This window comes from Platalea leucorodia (genome assembly GCF_965183815.1).
Source record: "Platalea leucorodia genome assembly, chromosome: 1".
NCBI lineage: Eukaryota > Metazoa > Chordata > Aves > Pelecaniformes > Threskiornithidae > Platalea > Platalea leucorodia.
In genome coordinates this window covers 111,403,329-111,422,648 of record NC_138823.1, presented here as the reverse complement: position 1 = coordinate 111,422,648, position 19,320 = coordinate 111,403,329, and the positions used below count along the sequence as shown (strand labels likewise).

At 41.4% G+C, this 19,320-nt stretch overlaps 1 protein-coding gene across 2 annotated transcripts in view; it reads right to left on the bottom strand.

Moving 5' to 3' along the window:
- Positions 1-19,320, bottom strand: part of GLI3 (GLI family zinc finger 3) — a gene marked incomplete at both ends in the record, with an annotated part of 195,883 nt that overhangs the window by 76,016 nt on the left and 100,547 nt on the right. For both annotated transcript variants that reach the window (XM_082330047.1, XM_082330048.1), the window contains one exon: positions 17,248-17,353. In XM_082330047.1, coding sequence (XP_082186173.1) covers positions 17,248-17,353 — 106 coding nt within the window. The remainder of the gene's footprint in view (positions 1-17,247; positions 17,354-19,320) is intronic.

The following is a 19,320-nucleotide window of genomic DNA, read 5'->3' as shown; positions in this document are numbered from 1 at the left end:
ATCACGGACATGATCTTCATAAGCTGACCCAATTCTGCTCTCCCCGAGAGCCACCAGTAAAGCTTCCACTGAATTCAATGCAAGGAGAGTGAGGCCAGCACTGAGTATTTTTAAAATGCAATTCCACGGTCCCTTTTCTTTTTGCACTTCTAATTGAACTTGTAAACAATCAAACCCATAAATATATAGTATGGGAAATAAATGATATCATCTTTTAATACTTAATTTTTTTTTTCAGAAATTGTGTCTTAAAGTAAGCAGTCCATTCCCCTGAAATCACTCACTGCCTCAAAAGCTGCTGTATTGCATTCTTGGACTTAGACAAACTAAGAAATGATTTTGAACATTTAAAGAATTACAATTCATTGAAAACATGGAAATGTCAGAGCACACTTCATGTAAAAGAGCTCAAGTGCTACAAAAAGGTAAGCACTGTTAACTGTATTTTCTTAGTGTTGCAAATGAAGAAGAGGGAAAATGAGAACACAGTTAAGTCCTAATATGAGAAAGAACCTTGATTTCCTCTACTCCTTTCCATGTTCCAACACCTAATCAATATTTTGCTCACTTTTTCTCTAAAATTCACACTGGAACTGTAGTCAGTATGGGGAAATAAGTCACAGAATTGTATTTGGTAGCAACCTTCCATTCATTCAGATATACGTACAAACAAATCATGAACGGGTCAGTGTCTATGTAGCTTAAACATAAGAGGAGCTAGATCAGGGTTTAAGGTACACAGGCTCTGGTTTGGTTTCCATCACTTATCTGCTGTGCCACCATGGACAAGTTTGTTGACTTCCTCATCCGTTGTTTCCCCATCTGTAAAACTGTGGTAAAGCACTGAGAAAGTGCTTGGTATCTAGAGTGGAAAGGTCAGACCAAGAGATACTATGTTATTAATATTTTCTCTTTGAGGCAAGGATGATGCCTCACAAAACATGTGCAGTTCTAGGATGTAAATTCCTAAAATATATAAATAACCTCACTTTGGGTTAGAACAAAATGTTTCTCCCTCATAAAGTTAAAAGGTATCATTGCAGGGCTAAAAAAAAAAAAAAAAGACACAAATGACTGCACAAGAGATGTTCAGGGTGCTGGAAATCATGCACGACAATTAACCAATAACCCACAGCAAAAGAATATTACTCTGGTTCTCCTTTCCTTCTTTGGGAAGTGTTAACATTATATAGTAACAGTTAAAAATTGGCTACATTAATCAAGGTACTAAATCCTTAGTCAGTGACTGTATTCCTATTTTACAACTGACGGACTGCCTGAATGCAGACCCAGCTTTTCTACATAAACCCTCTGCTATTCGTACTACTTCATAAATAACCCAACCATCAGCTTGTGGATTCCCTTAAGAAGAGTTCACACTGTAAAAAGCAATAAATTCCATTATTTAACATTTTGTTTACATAAGGTCAGCTGTAACACTGGTGACTTTCAGCCCACAGTAACACCCCTATTGACTACAGTAAGCAACTGCTGCTTCAGATGCCACTGAGTCAAGGTATATTCATTTCATCACACGAGTCTTGACATGCATTCCTTAAATGTGTATGACGATAGATACAGTTTTGACTGATTTTTTTTTTTTCTTCTTTTTTTTTGCAAAATGCAAATAAAACCATGTACTGTCTCCCAGTGTTTCTCCAAGTCAAGCCCAGGCTTCTTGCTCTCCTCCTCACATGATGGCAATCTCCCCACAACAACCTGCCTCTCCTTTTCCTCTTCCTTCCATCCCGCCACCAACTGCTGTCACTGCCTCCCAGCTCTCCTCTGAAATACTGTCCACTCGGCCTTTGCATACAGAGCATCCCAGCTTGCCTCTTCCTCCAAATCCTTCTCAGGACTGCTGCAAAGAAATTGGTGACCAGGGGAAGGATTACATGGATTTGCTTGGCAAATTATTCGCTTGTACAAATAAAGGGTCCAAACATACAAAAACGTGACCAACTATAACTACTCCATCCAAACGCCACTTCCCTTTTAGGCTTCTAGCGGACGTCCTCTTGCAAATTTTGTGGCAGCTGACTAAGCTTTTACTGCCCCCAACTACCCAGCTGGTGCCCCCCCAGCACAGGCGGCACATCTCTGCCTCTAACCGCTTCAGTGCCTGATTTCAGTGAGCCAGAGCAAAGTTGCCAGACTGCAAATGGGGCAAAGGCACACTGTCTGACCCTGCTGATGGACAAGGGATAATCTTCAGGGCAAGGAAAACAGCTGGGGCTGGTAACCCCCGAGGCCATCAGAGTCACTCACCAGAGTTCATTTGCCAAAGCGGCCTGACCACGAGCTCTTGCTGGCAGAGCTCCTTGTATTTGCACAACACTCAGCAGAGCTCTGATCCTGCACAGAGCTGGTGGATGTTGCAGCAATGTAAACAGTAAATAAAAGTAATGCTAACAAAATATGCTGTGATTTCCATCGTTTGCTTCTGGTAGAGCCTTACTTGCTCAGTTCACACTGACTTCTATGAACTGTAAGTAGGGTAAGACCCAATACCTGCACAGCACCCCCAATCTCAGTGCTGGTAAATTTTTCCTCCCCTGTCTTCAGCTAGTTCCAAGTCTATTGACTTGTGGTCATTAATATACCAAGGATAATGTATTAATGCTGCATTTGATGCAGAACTCATGATCACGAATATAACACAGATGCGCACGACAAGCAAATGTTATTCGAATAAACCTTGGAAAAGTGTTGCTACATATTAGAGGAGAGACTGCCATGGACCTCCACATACTATTCCCGCTTCAAACCATGTTGTAGCACAAAGTGCAGCAGGGAAATCTAAAAGGTCTACAGCATACTGGTTATCAGTTGTTATTAATAACAGACCGGACAGTGAAATTACCCACTGCGTTCCTACAGAAAACTTCCCTGCTCTGCAATTCTCTTTTGATGCTCTAGAGGTGGTCTCATTTGCTATTCAAATTTTAGCCTCCTCTCGGTTACAGGCAAGGCCTGCCATCTCTTGAAGTGTTTAACCACAGCAGTACCATCATATAAATATGTGGGCATATATAAATCCTGACGGCATTCATGTATCCCTTTCTTTCTTCCTTTTCCCCTTCCTCTCCTCCCACAAAAAAGAGGGTCAAAGGAGTGTCAGAAGCCTTCTCACACTTAATGCTGTTAAGTCAGCTAATTGAATAAACATTTGTTTAACATTTGCTCCTATTTCACTAATGCACTGGGAGAATGAGAAGAATTTTATTCCCCTTCTCCCCCGTCCTCCCCCTTCCTCAGGAGTGCCACTAGCTGTTATCGCAGTGACTAATGTGCTGTATGTGGCCATTATAGTCTTCAACTCTGAAATTACACCCAGGATGAACGATAGGCTCTGCCCGTATGCTGATTGGAGTTGGATGATGATTGATTAGAAGAAAGTCAGACTACGTAGCCGTGCAAAAAGAACTGCACTAAGCCACAAGCTTAAACACTAAAGAGCATTTCACCACTGGCTTCAGAGCTATTAGATGTTTTCATATGAACAACATTTCTCACATCCAGGTTTGCGCATTTTATCTTTATTCTTTCAAATCCTGAAATTGCTTGGATAAGAGGGTTTTATATATATATATTTATACACATTTCTAAGAGTAGCCTGAACTTTTAGGGGAAATTGAAGAGGCTTTGTGTCAAGTACAGCTAAATCCAGCCTTTCTGTATCAAACCCCTGCTAGAAAATTACTGTGCAGATGATAAGGCTGAAAGATATAATAAAAAGTGACTCTACTCAATTTACACTGCAATATTGGTATGACTGAATATTTTTCATTCAGGTGACTGATAAAATCACTAAACTGTATTGCAGATAAATAAAGGAGGCTTCTGTCAAGAATAAACACCATTAATCATGAAGTCTCATCCTCTGAGTGGCTGTGCTATGCAACTGCACAAATGCACCATCACAAGTGGCATGTGACCCAGTGCCTCCTTTCTTCCCCCGGCTCCCTGGTGATGCTGTCTTCTTAGGAGACTTTTTTTTTTTTTTTAACTGCCTTTTCGGCATTTGGAAGTCCTGTAAGATCTTGTCCATTCGAGTTTACGCACAATTGCAACTGAAATCTAAATTTCAGTGACGATACGTTCAGCTAAAAATTGATCCCATGAGACAAAGTGAACCAATGCAGACTGTGGCCGTATTGCTGTACATTCAGTGTTACAGTGAGAAGTCTGTATTTAAACTGGGGAAGATGAGATCTTTGTAATTCTAAAGCTGAAACAAGTTAAGAAAATTTTATCAGCTCCCCAAAGTCCTCTTCCTCTCTTCTCCCAAAGCCACATTTTCTTACCCATTTCACTACTTAGATTTGCTGTTTCCAAATAGGTGCTGAATTTCTTTTTTAACATACAAATACGGAATTTCTCAGCATCACAAATCCATCTGAGCAGAACTGATGGGTCGCCTTTCAAAAAGCAACTTACACGCTAAAACTGGACATGTGCTGAAAGAAACTGTTATCCAGCAAAAGCACAGTCATACAAAAAGAAAACCAGACAACTTAGGTAACCTTTTTGTAACCTGTTTTAGAACAAGTGATGATTCAATAGTGGCCATGTTATTAAGCCAGAATGAAGCAGTGCCCTACACACTAATGAGGTTAAAAAATGTAGTTAGGTCTTCATGTTAAAGGCACTTAGCAAGCAGTTTGCTTGGCAAAGACCAACTGTGTGTTGGAGCAGAGGACTAATCACACAGGCAGGAATCAAATCGACTGGAAGAATTAGGAGACTTGCGGCCCCGAGGAATGTAATTCATGCAGAAAAGCAGTTGTCAGAGTGAGGCCAGGGAACTGTGTGGGAAGAAAGCAAAATAAACAGTTCAACAAAGAAAACAAAGACACTCAAATAGTGGCTTTTCTGATGCTTGAGTACACTGAAACTTCAGTGGGTGCGTATGTCAAAAACCTCATCAAAGACGACCTCTATACAAGCAATACACCGGTGAACGGTGCACTGGTTCAAAAACACACAGACAATGCCTGAAGGTCTTTAAAAAATAACCTTGAAGTCATTATTCAGAACAGAGAAAGTGCACATACCTACGTGTATGCATGACTGGGAGAAGAAGAAAAACATCCAACTGGTACAAAGCTAAGAAGAGAGTTGAAATGGTTTCTACAATTACTCCTGATTTCTCTCTCTACTAGATCAGAAGAGGATGCACCCTGCATGCAAAGAGTGCTCCTGCCTGTGTGCAGCAATACTCTCGGTGGAAAAACAGCATTGCTAATTGGGATCCACTCCCGCAACGTGAGGACCAGATTACTGCATCCACCGGGGGGATTACCTGACCAGAATGAAGAGCTTGAGGCTGGTCCTAAATCTCAACAAAACTCATGTGGTATTCACAGGAAGTTTTTCTTGTGATGGGTATGACCCGTGATAGTGAAATCAAACTTTGAAATCAACCGATATTTCATAAATACTCTGTTCTCTCAAAAAACAGTATTTTCAAACTAATGTTTTTTTACTCCCATAATTTAATGTTTTAAAATTTTTAGAGAATGCAGCTTTTAGCACTTTTAGTACTTAAGTACCTCTCTCCTCATTTCATTCATTCACTGATGATTTTTCTAAGCCCTCCCTACCTAGCATCGGAGAATGCCACGCTCACTGTTGTTTCAGCAAATTTCAGCTCCTCTTCTTCCCTTAACTCCTTCCTCCTGCTAAGGCAGGCATTCCTTCTCCTGCAAAGCACCCGAAAAGCCTCTCGCATTACCTCAAATAAACACTCTCCTCAATGTGATGCCAAGAAACATTCTTTTTCCAAATTCAAAACCAAAGCAAAACAAACTCCTCAGCTTTCATTTCCAGTGCCCACTGTAAGTCACGTCCACAGTATTACAAAAATGAGACTTGGGGGAAGAGAGAAAGCTTTCCTTCAATTCTAATTTTATATGCTAAAATAAGAACTTAGCAGTTTAAAACAAAAGCAAGTTGGCAATAGCAAAAGACAAATTCAGTGACTGAATGTCTCTCATTGCACTTGCTACCTGAATTTGGTTGTGAAGGGAACATTTGACTACAACTTTTAACTTTAAAGGACTACAATCCTGACAGAAATGGTGACGTGAAGGTTCAACATTAATCATTTCAGTTGAGGTATGGCTGGATTTGCTTCACATCTCTGTACTAACATTAGCAGACATCCCAAAATTGATATTCACAAGGATTAGTGACTATTAGTAAACAGAGAGAGCACCAGTGAGAATTTCTCACCTAACCGTACTACTTGCAGAAAAAAAAAATATATACAGAGGTACAGAGATGTCTGTATAAAAATTTCTGTATATGTATTTCTGTGTAAAATACATAGATTATTTTCTGAAATGCCCTCCCCCCAACCCCCTCCCTGACAAATCCATAACAGTTGATTTGGGGAAGAAAAGTAATTTTGAGAGCGTACCTCAGTGACAGTAGCAGGTGTGCGGTACTTGTGTATGCTGTACCCACGACTATGAGTCAAGCAGTGACCCTATGAAAACACAACTGCTTCCGAGCTTCCCCCATTTTCTCTGCCAGTATCGAAGGTCTAGGTGCAGTGGCTGGCTGGGGTGCGATCAAATCAGAGTGGGGAAACACTCAGTTCTCATGTTAGGCTAAGAAGTTTTGTGTCAGCCAGGCCAGCTTCCTTTTGATCCTGCAGGCACTGAAAGCCATTGTAGTGCTACGTAATCTGCACTAAAAGTCGATTCTCACAAATGGTGAATATATGTAATGGCTGGAACACTGCAGCCATCGGAAGAAATGAGACAAAGACTTCACGCTGCTGTTCTTGCTCTATTTCTGTGCAAAACTGGAGTTAAAAAAGCATTCCTTGGGCAAAGCTGTAACTTTGAACAACCTCAAGAACCAGAAACGGGTGGGAACACCACTTCTAATGTGGCTGTGGGGAGAAATCTGTGAAAAAGGAGCATTAAGTGTAAAGCAAATGAATGTTCTGGCTGCACATTTTTTAGAGAAGTAGTAAATTCAATTTGGAAGTCTTTGAAGTAAATGCACTATCTAAATGCTGGAAGCATTACTAGTTCCCTAAACAGGACAGGTAGCTAGGCGTGCAGATGAAAACCACAAAAGGGAACAAATTGGCCAACGCCGGACACACCTGCACCAGCAGGACGACCTACCCACACGTTTGCTACGTCAGCACCTTTGTAATTCAATCTGATCACAAGAGTAGAATCACAGTTCCCACAAAAGATGTCAGGATGGAAGACTGACGTCGGAAGAACAAGTACGGCAAACCAAGACAGAGGCAGCTACGTGAGCTTTCTTGGTACTGTCTTGATGATGTACGCTGATAGTGATCTTCCAGGGTGAAGCAGAGAACACCTGATTGCCCCTGGTTATTCAGCTCCTGCCCCCCGCCCTGCCAAATCTGTCTACAGTGTTGGTAAATGGGGCTATTTACGTTGGTGGCCTCTATAAACTGGACTAGACTATCAATCTTTTCTTCCACAGGCCAGTGGAAAAGGCGTGATAAATCTAGGCTGAATTTCAACAGGAGATACAGGACTGAAAGATCTGTATCTTTAAAGAGATAGCCACTTAAATCTGATATGTTTAGAAATTCTCCCACATGCGAAATACTCCCTAATTTTCTGTTGATCCTTAACACCAATGGTCACAGCACCTCATAAATAATGCTTTCAAGAAGAAGATGGGTCAGTTCGTTCCTTCGAAGCTTTGTATTTCTGGCTCATGGGCCTCAGGATATTTTGCCTCTGTGTCTAACCTCTGTGGGGTCTCCAGAAAATGTCCAATAACCCTGTAAAGCTAACTATAAATGCAGTCATAATCTATTTCAGGATCAGACCTACACATTCAGTGCTGGAAGGGACTAAGCAATATATTCTTGTCTGGTCTTTAATGGCAACTCCATAGGGCCCAGCTTCAATGAAAACCTTCTTCTAAAAAAAGGTCCCAAGTCCTTCCTTGGTCACCTAAAGCATTCTAAGAGCAAAAATCAAACAGCATAACATTTTTCTTTAAATCATTTCCTCTATTAATTGATAACATCAGTCACAAACATTGGCCCAGCCTACCCTGAGGCACACAGATAAAACACCCGTTGAGCACATTCCTTTGGGTGGAATTAGGGTCTTGCCTTTTTTTTTTTTCTACCATCATATAATAGAGAATATGCAAGGGGCAGCTAGTTAGTCTCCTGCATCTCAGAAGCACAGCTGACACCAGCTCAAGAGCCTGCTTTCTGTTACAAACATACAAACAAATATAGACATACACATACACACATATATATATCAATAAAAAAAAAACATATAGTGGGTTGACTAAGGGGTGACAAAAAGGGAAACAAGGTGTTATTTAAACTTCTGTTTTCTCTTCCTTTGGGAAAAAAGTCTGAACTAAATTCAATCCATACTCCAAGAGCATAGGACATGATGCCTTTGTTGGGGGAGGAGAAAATCTAAGTCAGGGAAAGATTGTGTGAGAGTATGATGAAGATGCTCTGTGCTCCTACACTGCAGATGTACTCATTGCTCGCATTTCATCCAGTTTATACCTACTCTCACTTTAGAGACTTCCAATTCACAACACAGAAATCTCACCAGTACACTTGAAAAAAAAGAGAGCAAAAAAAGGGAACGAAAGAAAGAAAGAAAGAACGCTAAGACTGTAACATTTCAGTTCTCTTTGAAGCAAGATTTAACATGAGTGGAAGAATTGTACTGAAAAAAAAGGAGTCTGTCACAGTCCAGTACCTCACAGGCCACTGCAACAAGTTTGACAGCAGCCTCTATAGAGTTGGCTTGCTTCTGGTTCACTGCACGTGAATACCACAGTCAATATCTGCTCACTCGACTAATACTGCTGACTACAGCACAAAGAACACAGGAATTTTGTCCAAGAAACCACAGGCTCAGAGCCTCTGAATGTGCACTATATTTAGAGCTTGCATTCTTTGCAGCTGATAACAGAATGAGATAATAGAAATTTCAAGCAGCAGAACTCTAGCATTGCAGCTATTCTATGTATTTTTGGTTAAATGTTAAATTAAGGTAATGATCCACGTTCTCAATTTTTTTGCCCATGAACATTTTTCCTACTTGTTTTGTTCACCTTTTCCCTCTAATTTTCCATCTTTCTCAGACTCTCTGTAGATCCTTCCATTAGTTTTAACTGTAAAGATCTAGAATCACTCAGTCCATGATAAATGCAAGCAAAGATATTCACACTATTATGTAAAGATGCACACACACACACACAAATATGCACACTTGTAAACACATCCACGCACACGGAGAGCCCCAAAAGCTCAAAGTCATGCCTAGTTATTCCTCAGCCTACGGAAAAATGTTCCATACAATACAGTGTCCCGAGGCATGACTTTGCTGGCCATTCATTTTGCTTCCATCATCTCTTAATTCATGCTGGTTTGAAAGCCTGCCCTAGGGAACCACTTCTCACTGGCAGCCGAGAATTCATCTAAGCACTGTTAACTGCCCAGATGGGGTAAATCAGCTAAGTGGCTATGCTGTCCAGTGCCGACAGATACCTTACTGCTGATAAACCCAGGCGCTGTTTCTCTGCAACAACATAATCCATACAAACCTCTTCAAGAATCCCTTTCGCTGGGTTTGGGTCCCACCAGACAAATCTGCGCCATTCTGCCTCTCAGGTGGGGCTCAGGCAACTGATTCCCTTTAGACCAGCAGAGGAGCGCTCCTGAGGACCACCGAGGGCTTTCCCCTCTTTTTCTCCCTCCACATCGCCCCGGGAAGTTGCCCTGCGAGCTGTTGCTGCTACTGAGTGACTGTATCATGAGAGGTGGTCAGCCAGCAGCCCACCGGTGAAAGCATGCCTTTCTCATTAAGGCTGAGGGCTGCTGCCTCTCGAGCACTTTTCTCGACATAAAAAATGAATGGAAGATTCGGGGAAAGTTTCTGCCAAAGGATTTTTAACAAAACAAACCATTGCTTTTTACAAGCTTTTCCTCCTACATTAAAAACCTCACCAAAATTTTCCTCTTACTGGAATCGCTGTAACTCCTCCAACCATCCCAAAATCAAGCTGGCTGTACGAGAAGAACAAAGAGCCTCTGTTAACGCAATGTTTATCTGCTGCTATTGTTTCTCCTTTATAAATCTGTAGTTCCTTGGCATTACAATTAGCTACTCCAGAGAAAATGATTATGTCACAAAGTATTATCCGCCGCAGAAACAGATGAATGATGTGAACCAAATGTAATCTGGTGCGCTTAGAGGCAATTCTGTTGACTTTCATGTAAATGTGCTTGCTAAAAACGGTGATGATTTTTAGCAGTGAATCCTTATTTGATCTAGAATTTATTTGCCAGCAGAAATGAACTTTTAAATAAGATTTCTCTTCCTACTAGGAAGAGAACAAACTTGTGAGAAATATAAGAGTTGAACTGAGTGTGCAAAAACTTTTAACTACAGCTTACCTAAATAAACCAATGTAACTAAACTTATGTAAAACAGCTACACTCACAAATATTTACCTATTTTTTACCTACATTTTTTACCTTTTTTTTTCCTTTCAAGTGTCTCAATCAAAAATTTAAGATAATCATATCCTTTTTTTTCTGCAATTCAATATATGCCACTAATAATTTGCTTTCCAAACTTTTCCCAGATTCAGACAGTTTTTAAAAACACAGTCTGTTTCTGAAGCTACTCTGCAAGTGTGCTTGCAAAGGAGAATTTATGATCTGCAAGTCTTAACGTAAATATTACTAAACAAGTACCAACAGCTAAACAAAACACTGATTCACTATTTTGAATGATGCAACACTATATACTGAGTGAGAGATCGCAGTTCTGGTCTAGACTCAGGCTCCCTCTTCCCCACTTTGTAAAAGGCCTGGCACTGAATGAAAATTATCTGCTGAAGTTTATGTGCGGGCATCTGGCCCTGCTATTTTACTTCTGTGAATTACCATCACCACGCTGTTCTGTCACTAAGCGCCACACATGTTGCTTGCAGAGCCTACCACACACATATCCATGGTATATTTAGGATTGGACTCAATGATCTTAAAGGTCTTTTCCAACCTAACTGATTCTAAGATATAACAAAGTCTGAATAACCTTAAAGAGTCACCAGACCATGCCGCTTCCTTCTCAGAGACTCGCTATAAAAATCTGCCAGGCTATGAGCAGCTGCTTATTCTCAATGCTGCACTTCTCCACTTCCAGGGGCAGGTTCTTGGGGTGCTTCCCATTTAATACAAGATTTCTCCCTGTTTACAGAAAATACTTACATGGATGACTTTTGGAAAGCTGTAACTACAGTCATCTTTTCATGTCTCAAGAGCTTCTCAGTCTTTCCTCTTCGATGGCTCCTGGCTAAACCATAAAACCCATTCCAAGTTTTAAAGTAATTAAAGCCAACTCAACAAGTGATGTTCTTCACACTGGGTGGGGCTCTCCTTCCCCCTGTGACAGGATCAATGAATGCCCTGACAAGCTGGCGGACTCCTTGCCAAGTCTCCAGCTTAGAGGTACACTGAGGTAAAGCAGCAGGTAAAAGATTTAAGAGGTTTAAACACTGAGATTTTTAAGAGAAGTAAGAGCTTAGGAATGAAAGTACAAAGGAAAAATCAAAATGTCAGTGATGGGACTGGGAAAACCTAAACGTCCTATCAAACGTATGGCAAGCAGTTTCTCCCATGTAATCACGGATATTTTGTGGAGCCAACGCTTTAATCTTCTCACATTTGGACATCCCTCATTGTAATGCGTGGTCCAAAATCAGAGGTTGATGAAAGCTGAGAGTCTGGGCCTGACTTTCCTTTCCTTTTCACCCTTGTGTAACTGATGTCTATATAAATTAGATATGAAATAACATATCCAAAAATTAGACTCTCTTTTTATCAACTTGAAGCCGACTGCAAGCAAAAACACATGCTTTGCTTTAGTACCGGTGCATTCACATAGTTCAGAATATCTGTTCAAGGCATTCGTGTTAGGCACACGCACGCTTATCCGCACATGCATCATTTCAGGGAGTAAGACTGCCAAACTCGGATGCCGCTAGCCTCAATCAGCAGTTAGAAAAAAAGGAGCTTGGAGTATCTTTGATCCTAGGAAACTACAAGACAGCAGCTTTACCTTCCAGCTTCCTCTTTTCAAGGGCAACTTCCCCCGGCCGTAAGCATATGGGTAACATCAGTGCACCTTCCCTTAGATTTACCTGCTCACGCTCCCTTACTCACAGTCCAGGGCAAATGTAAAATGGGATGGCAAATGAAACAGAGATGGAGACTAAATGGATGAATGTTTTGGGAGTACGCATGGTGTATCTTGGAACACCTCTCCTATGAGGGAAGGCTGAAAGAGCCGGGGTTGTTCAGCCTGGAGAAGAGAAGGCTGCGGGGAGACCTTATTGCAGCCTTTCAATACCTAAAGGGGGCCTACAAGAAAGATGGGCATAGTCTTTTTAGCAAGGCCTGCTGCAACAGGGAAAGGGGTAATGGTTTTAAACTAAAGGAGGGTAGATTTAGACTGACCACAAGGGAAATATTTTTCACAATGAGGTTGGTGAAACACTGGAACAGGTTGCCCAGAGAGGTGGTAGATGCCCCATCCTTGGAAACATTCAAGGCCAGGCTGGATGGGGCTGTGAGCAACCTGATCTAGTTGAAGCTGTCCCTGCCAATTGCAGGGGGGTTGGACTACATGACCTTTAAAGGTCCCTTCCATCCCAAAGCATTCTATGATCTTGTAGGATGTTCAGCCTTGAAACTTTAACTTTCTACTAGCCTCCTACGACTTGTCCATTAACCGCTCTGAGATGTACACAGGCCACCACCCTGGAGCTATTCCTGATATTGCCAGCTGGCAGTTGTCCCCTGCCCCGCCACTGCAGAAGCATGCTTCCTTCACAGCTGCATTAACAGCACCTGGAAATAACCAGGTGAGGTCACTTTCAAAGGCTGTCCAACCCAACTTTGCAATGAAGCAGATTGGGAGCAACCTATTGACACAACTTGGTAAAGGTGTGGGAACAAATGAATGACCAAGAGTGGTAACTTCCTAAATTGCTGTGGCTAAATCTGTCAGTAGAAGTTTGTCTCTGCCTTAGGAGCTTTTTTTTTTTAATTAATAAATATAAACTCTCATTGTGGCTAAGCCAGATTTTAAAAGTTGTGGGACTGTAAAGTTATTTACACTTGCACTGCCATAAAAACAGTCAAGACACCCTTATTCTTCCTCTGCTCACTGCTTAACAACTCTCATTCCAACAAAGCCAACATGAACAAAGACATCAGGCGACTGGAAGTTGGCTGGTAGTAAAAATTTATGATTTGGTTCTTGAGGAGTAAAATAAAATAGCATGCTCCAAGTATTAATTTATGTCCAAATAAATACCCTCAGCAGCAGCATGATTTTGAATCACTGCACACCAATCAGAGAAGGCATCATGCTCTACTGGATGGCATAGCAAACATCAAGGACCAAATCATAGTTTAGCTTCAGTTTCTCCTTTAGTACATTACTTTAGAAATCAATTTTGAAAATTAAGAAAGAGCTAGACAAAAACAACAACAAAGAAAAACAAAGCGAGAAGTGGGATTACTAAAGCCATGTTTCTTTTGGTGTGCTTTAATCATATGATGCTTAGTAAGTAATTTAACTTGCTAGTTCAATGAAAAGTAGCAAAATTGAATTACAGTTTACTGCAATACTTTTTAAAACAGATTCATGCCTTGAATTTGGAAACAGAAAAAAAGAAAAAAGAAAAAAAAAAAAAAAGGAAAACACAAGCTCTAGCTCCAATTACACCATTCATGTGTTGCCGCTAAACAACAACTTAAAAGTTTCATACATCTTCCCTGAAGTATAAACCAAAGACGTACTGTAGAAATTCCAGGATAACTACACAGTCCTAACAAACAGGTTTTGGTAACACAAAGTGACACATTTCAGTACATATTCATAAGGGTTGGGGGTTATTATTGGGCTGTAATTGCAGTTGTTCTAACACCTAATAAGCCATGGCTGGAAAAACAAAGGCAGGTTAATTTGTGATTTCCTCTACTCATTCAGAGGCAAATTAAGTGTCAAACAGCTAATACAGAACATATTTCATTTTATGAGATTTTAATTTAATTCTGCACCATATCGTTGATGCCTTAATGTAGGGTGGTTTATCTAAGAAGAAGAGCAATTTATAAACCTCTTCCAATTGAAATCTTTAATGATAGGATACGATAGCATAATTACAGCAATGCCTGCTAGTCCTACTATACATAAGCATCTGTCAGCAATTCCATCATAAACATAAACCCTTATTTTAGGGGTTTATAACTCAGTTATAAAATTTGGCTCCAGGCTGAAATTTGGGATACAACAGTTCTGCCCATCAGCAATTAAACTACAAGAATTATACATATAAATACATATATATCTTTAGAGCTGAAAGTACATAAGAGCCCTGTAACACCTTAAAAATTCCTTTCTTTTTTCTTTTTCCCTTGGCCATTGTTCAAAATTATGTGCACACATTGTAGGTATCATGCAGACAAGGCCCTCTCCACATTTTTTTCTGCACTTGTATTACACCTAAACTAATTCCACTAAGGCTTGACAGGTTCTAGAGCACATTTCTTGGAGCTTGGATAACTGGAATGATGCCAATTTTTTGCCCTTTTTTTAATTATATTTCACACACACACATTTGAGAGCATTATGGAGCTGAGGTGAAAACCACTCATACAATGAAGTCATTGATGAAGCCGTGTAAACATTTGTATCCTGACTGGTATTCTTGCCATTTTCTCTCGGAATTCTCAAATAACTTCTCAGACCCAGTTCTTTCTCTTTTTTCTCTCTCTCTCTTTTTTTTTTTTTTTTTTTTTTTTTTTTTTTTTTTAAAAAAATGGGTGTTCAGACAGCAGTTCAAGTAATGGCTCCGAACAATCCCAAATGTAACATTCCTAAGTGACACTCACACCAGGCTCTGTGAACTTGCAAGAGAACTGCTGGGTATCTGCCTCATGCATACATTAAAACATATTCCTGAAAACTGCAAAAGCCTGACAAACCTTAACATCTACAAAGAATCTGTTGGAGTATGACAGATTTTTTTTTTTTAACCCACTTATTTATGTATTTACATTTAATTACACCGACCACAACAGCTCCAAGGGTCCACTACAGCTCATCATTCCAATGGCAACACAAACCAAATGAGCAGAAGAATTGACAGAAGTTATTGGAAAAATAAGCAGCCGCTATCAAGGAAATTTTCAGTTTAAAGCTTGGGCTGGTACCAGAGTGTCTTTCTAAAGCAGCTGCCTGCAGTCATATCAGGTCACGCAAAGATCTCCTCATCCCTAACAAGCCTCTGCCGGGCCCGGCTGAATCACCGCTGCACCGCAGGGTATGGCGGGGAGCGGGGGCGTGCGGCACCTTTCCTTAGAAGAGGCATTGATTTTGGCGTCAGAGAGGACTGCTGCTGAATGCCAAACGAGGCATGAAGCAGGCATTTTCAACATCTTTTGGGGCTCATACAGAAATCCTGGCACTTTTAGCAGTGTAGGCTGCTGGTCCTGATTTCCCACTGTCATCCGAAGTGGGGAACAGTGGTCTACCCACCCAAAAGCCCTGCCCGCAGGTGCAGGGTGTCACGGTATGGGCTGGGTTTGTGGGGCTCGGGCTCTGGAGAGGGCTCAGCACAGCAAGCGCAGCCAGGCAGGGTCCCACATGGCACGGGATCCAGAGGCCTCCACGAAGGCTCACGGGCGGTACCCAGGTTTTGGATGACAGTCCTCTGCTGATACAGATTACAACAACTCCTGGGGCTCCCTACCCCGTCTGCCTCGCACTGAAGACAAAGGCAAATTCCCCGCTAGCTTCAGGAGGAGCAGGATCATTCCCCCAGCTCCCAAAAACATCCGGGCAGAATATTCACTGCACTGCAAAATCTAGGATGACCATGTAATGACTCTGTCTGAGCCTGCCACCTTCAGCTTACAACTGTTTTAAGCAGCAAATTTAAGCGTATATTTGAGTATATTTTATGATGTGGTTGACTGTGGTGTAAATAGTGATGCATCAGAGGAATTCTGAGGAATAAATCACAAGTTTCTGTACTCTCTATTTCTATAAATACCCACTTTTCCTCTAATGCCCAAGAAGACTGCAACACAGATTTATTACTTACCTCCAGGCAAATCTGCTCTGAAATTACAATTCAGTAATAGAGGACTGACCCAAAAAAACTGTTAGTAAAATATTGTGTGTGTACTTGGGCATGTAGTTAGGATTGTTAATATCAATTAATTCTGCTCACAGAGGAGGACTTGTTTTAAAACAACTCCATTTTTCTTCTGCATATATGTAATTACACAGCTGTAACTAATAGCCATAGCAAAGCAATCTGCCATCTAAACAACTAGCATTATTCTTCAAAGTATTACTTGTGCTTTTCTTCTTGTATTTTCTCAGTATGAGAGGTGATTAGTAGATATGATTAAATGTATATATCAAGCCTTTTAGCGAAGTACCAAGCCCTGCTTTTCAGATCCATTTTTAACGGTATATAGCAGTTTTCTGGACACAACAACTGTTTTATTCGGCAATGCTGATATCCGTCTCCCCATATAGAATAAGATAATATTTATTTCCACAGGATTTCACCACTACCACCCTTTTCTAATGCACGTTATCACTGGTATTCATTTCTTTTATCTTTGTGTAAACCATGTGCTCTATCACATTTGCCATTTTGTTTGGGTGACATTCCCATCAATCAACCGATTGCCTGTGCGTGCACACAACGGGGACTACGAAAATTCACCAAAAATTTCATTATGCTTCATAGCACTCACTGAAAAAAAAAAAAAACCACCACCAAACCAAAAACACCCAAACCTTTGGCATGAGAAGAAATTTAGCTATGAAGAATCCCAAGCCTAATACAGACAAAATACATGTTTTGTCTGGCTGTATTTCACAGGGTTCAGCACTTTTTAATTTAGTATTTATGGAGCAACAGCACACAGAACAAATGCCAACAAAACATACAGGTAACACTTCCCGGCCACATATTATAACAGGAATTCCTCCAGCACCAGCCTGGGTTTTGCTTCACAAACAGATAACCTCAACGCTTTCCAAAAGTAAATCTCACTCTCCGGCAAGACCGGCAAAGGTCTCCAGGTGCATGGCTTTAAAGGTTCGTATACTTGCCTGTTCTTCCAGGCAGCTGAAGCAAGGGGAAATACTGAATACTCACACATGCAGAGGAGGAATGGGAGATGGTTCGTAATGGTAGCGTCCCTCATGATGTCTCGCATCAATTGGTACAGGAGGATGGAATGCTGGAAAGAGGTGAGGCGGATCTGAAAAAACAAGCGAGGTTCCCGGATCTGAGTATCTCCAACAACTCTTTAAAAACAACATTCATAAAGACAGAACAGATATTGAAAAGCATGTGTCAACAGTGCTACGACTTACGGGTTGCATTCTCCTTCCCTGCTGCAGTGAGTCAGGTCTGTCTGAGAGGAGAGTTTGGCCCACAGTGTTTGCATGAATATGTATTTACTAATTTTAATATTCTCTTTTTATAGCTTAAATGGAAAGGGACGTAAAGAAGTCTTTAATAAATAATTATGTGCCCATATGTGAAGTGTCAGATCAAAAGGACCATCAAGCCTTTCATAAGCATTCCTGATTTATTTATTTTGTATTAAAACAAGAAAAAAAAAAATCATCCCAGGACAAAAAGCCTAAGCAGAGAATACAATACAATAAAAAAAGTATATCCTCAGAGATGTACACACAATCCTACAACAGAAAACAAAACTGAAGCGGCATGCTGAGAAATGACTATCCAGAATAAATCAGACAATGGAGTTAAAAGGGAAATGCAAATGGGAACGGCCGTACTGGAGATGCTTAACTGCATCACACTGATAGCCGCATCTGGAGGAATGTGGCTGAGGACAGGGGGACTCATTTCATACACCGCTCTTAAAAAGGAAAGGTGCTTTCTTTGTCCCCACAGCTGGAGACCTGGGGACACATGGCTGCAGTAAGCTCCCCTGCCTCATCTCCTCCAATGCTTTCCAAGGGGGTTTTGCAGCTGCCAGGGCTCCTGTTTCCCGCTGTTTCCTGAGAGCCTCGGCAACAAGGCTGACAAAAGGGGGAATGTGCCCCTGCCATCCCCACGGGCTCTGCCCTGAGGGGCCAAGCATAAGCCCGCCCTGCAGCTCCCCACCGCTTCTGCAGCAGGATTGCCTCCCTGCTTTGGAGGACACAACGCACACAAACCGCAGCTCTTCGCGCCAGCACACCGGTGTGATTTGTGTGCCTAAAGGAGGTTATTGCCAACCGTGCTGCTCACCGCTGCCTCCCAAATGCTCAAAATTCAAAGGAGATGCTGAGGATCTCCAGCAGCACAAAACAAACCAATCCTGCCCAATTATTACCCGATTGCCACTTTGGATGAAATCATGTGTTAGTATCTGACACCAAAAGCTGAGAAGTACAGACGTTAGGTCATGACATGGACTTACTAAAATGCTTCTAGAAAGAAAGAAAATTATGCACTGGCAGTAAAACTAAGCCTATTTCGGTTTTGCCTTCTGATTCTTGAAGGTATCTTCTCTTTGTATTTCCTGCCTTTCCTATTCTGCAAAATGTAATCCTCCTCTCAGATGTTATCTGTGAAAGCAGTTCCCTCATATCAACTAGAGAAGGTTAAAAAAAAAAAAAAAAAAAAAGATTTTTCCCTTGGTGTTTGTCAAAAGTTGAGCTGGTTTATTACTATGTTTTGAAGCGGAAGAAAGAACTAGAGGGACAAACCTCATGGCCCTGAGGGTGTAAACGGAGGGGACGAAGGGGAACTTGCATAACTTCTGAGGGTATATCCCCAGTATTTCAGGAAAATATGGAAACATCTGACATGGCCTGTCCATTTTCATGGCTTGATTTTGTGAAACATCACCAGCATGTGATCAGCCACAGCACATTTCTGCCGTTTACTGACTCAGAGCTTAGGCACCATAAATGAAAAATAATTGTGGCTTACTACTGGGAGCTGGGAGCTCAAACTCGCGGTAGCTCTAATTCCGGTTCTGCTGCACCAACTGGACCTTGGCATGCAATCTGTTACAAGCTTCGCTCCCCATGCCGAGCACTCCCAGGCTTCAGCAGGAGTAAAGGTGGGTCACGGATGACCAGGTAGCCCTGTGAACACACTGCCATCGTCCCAGTGGAGGACGCTTGCTGCCACCTCCTGAAACCCATTCTTCACTAGCCACCAAAGTAGACAAGGGGAAAAGGGGCACAAGAAGTGTGTTTTAGC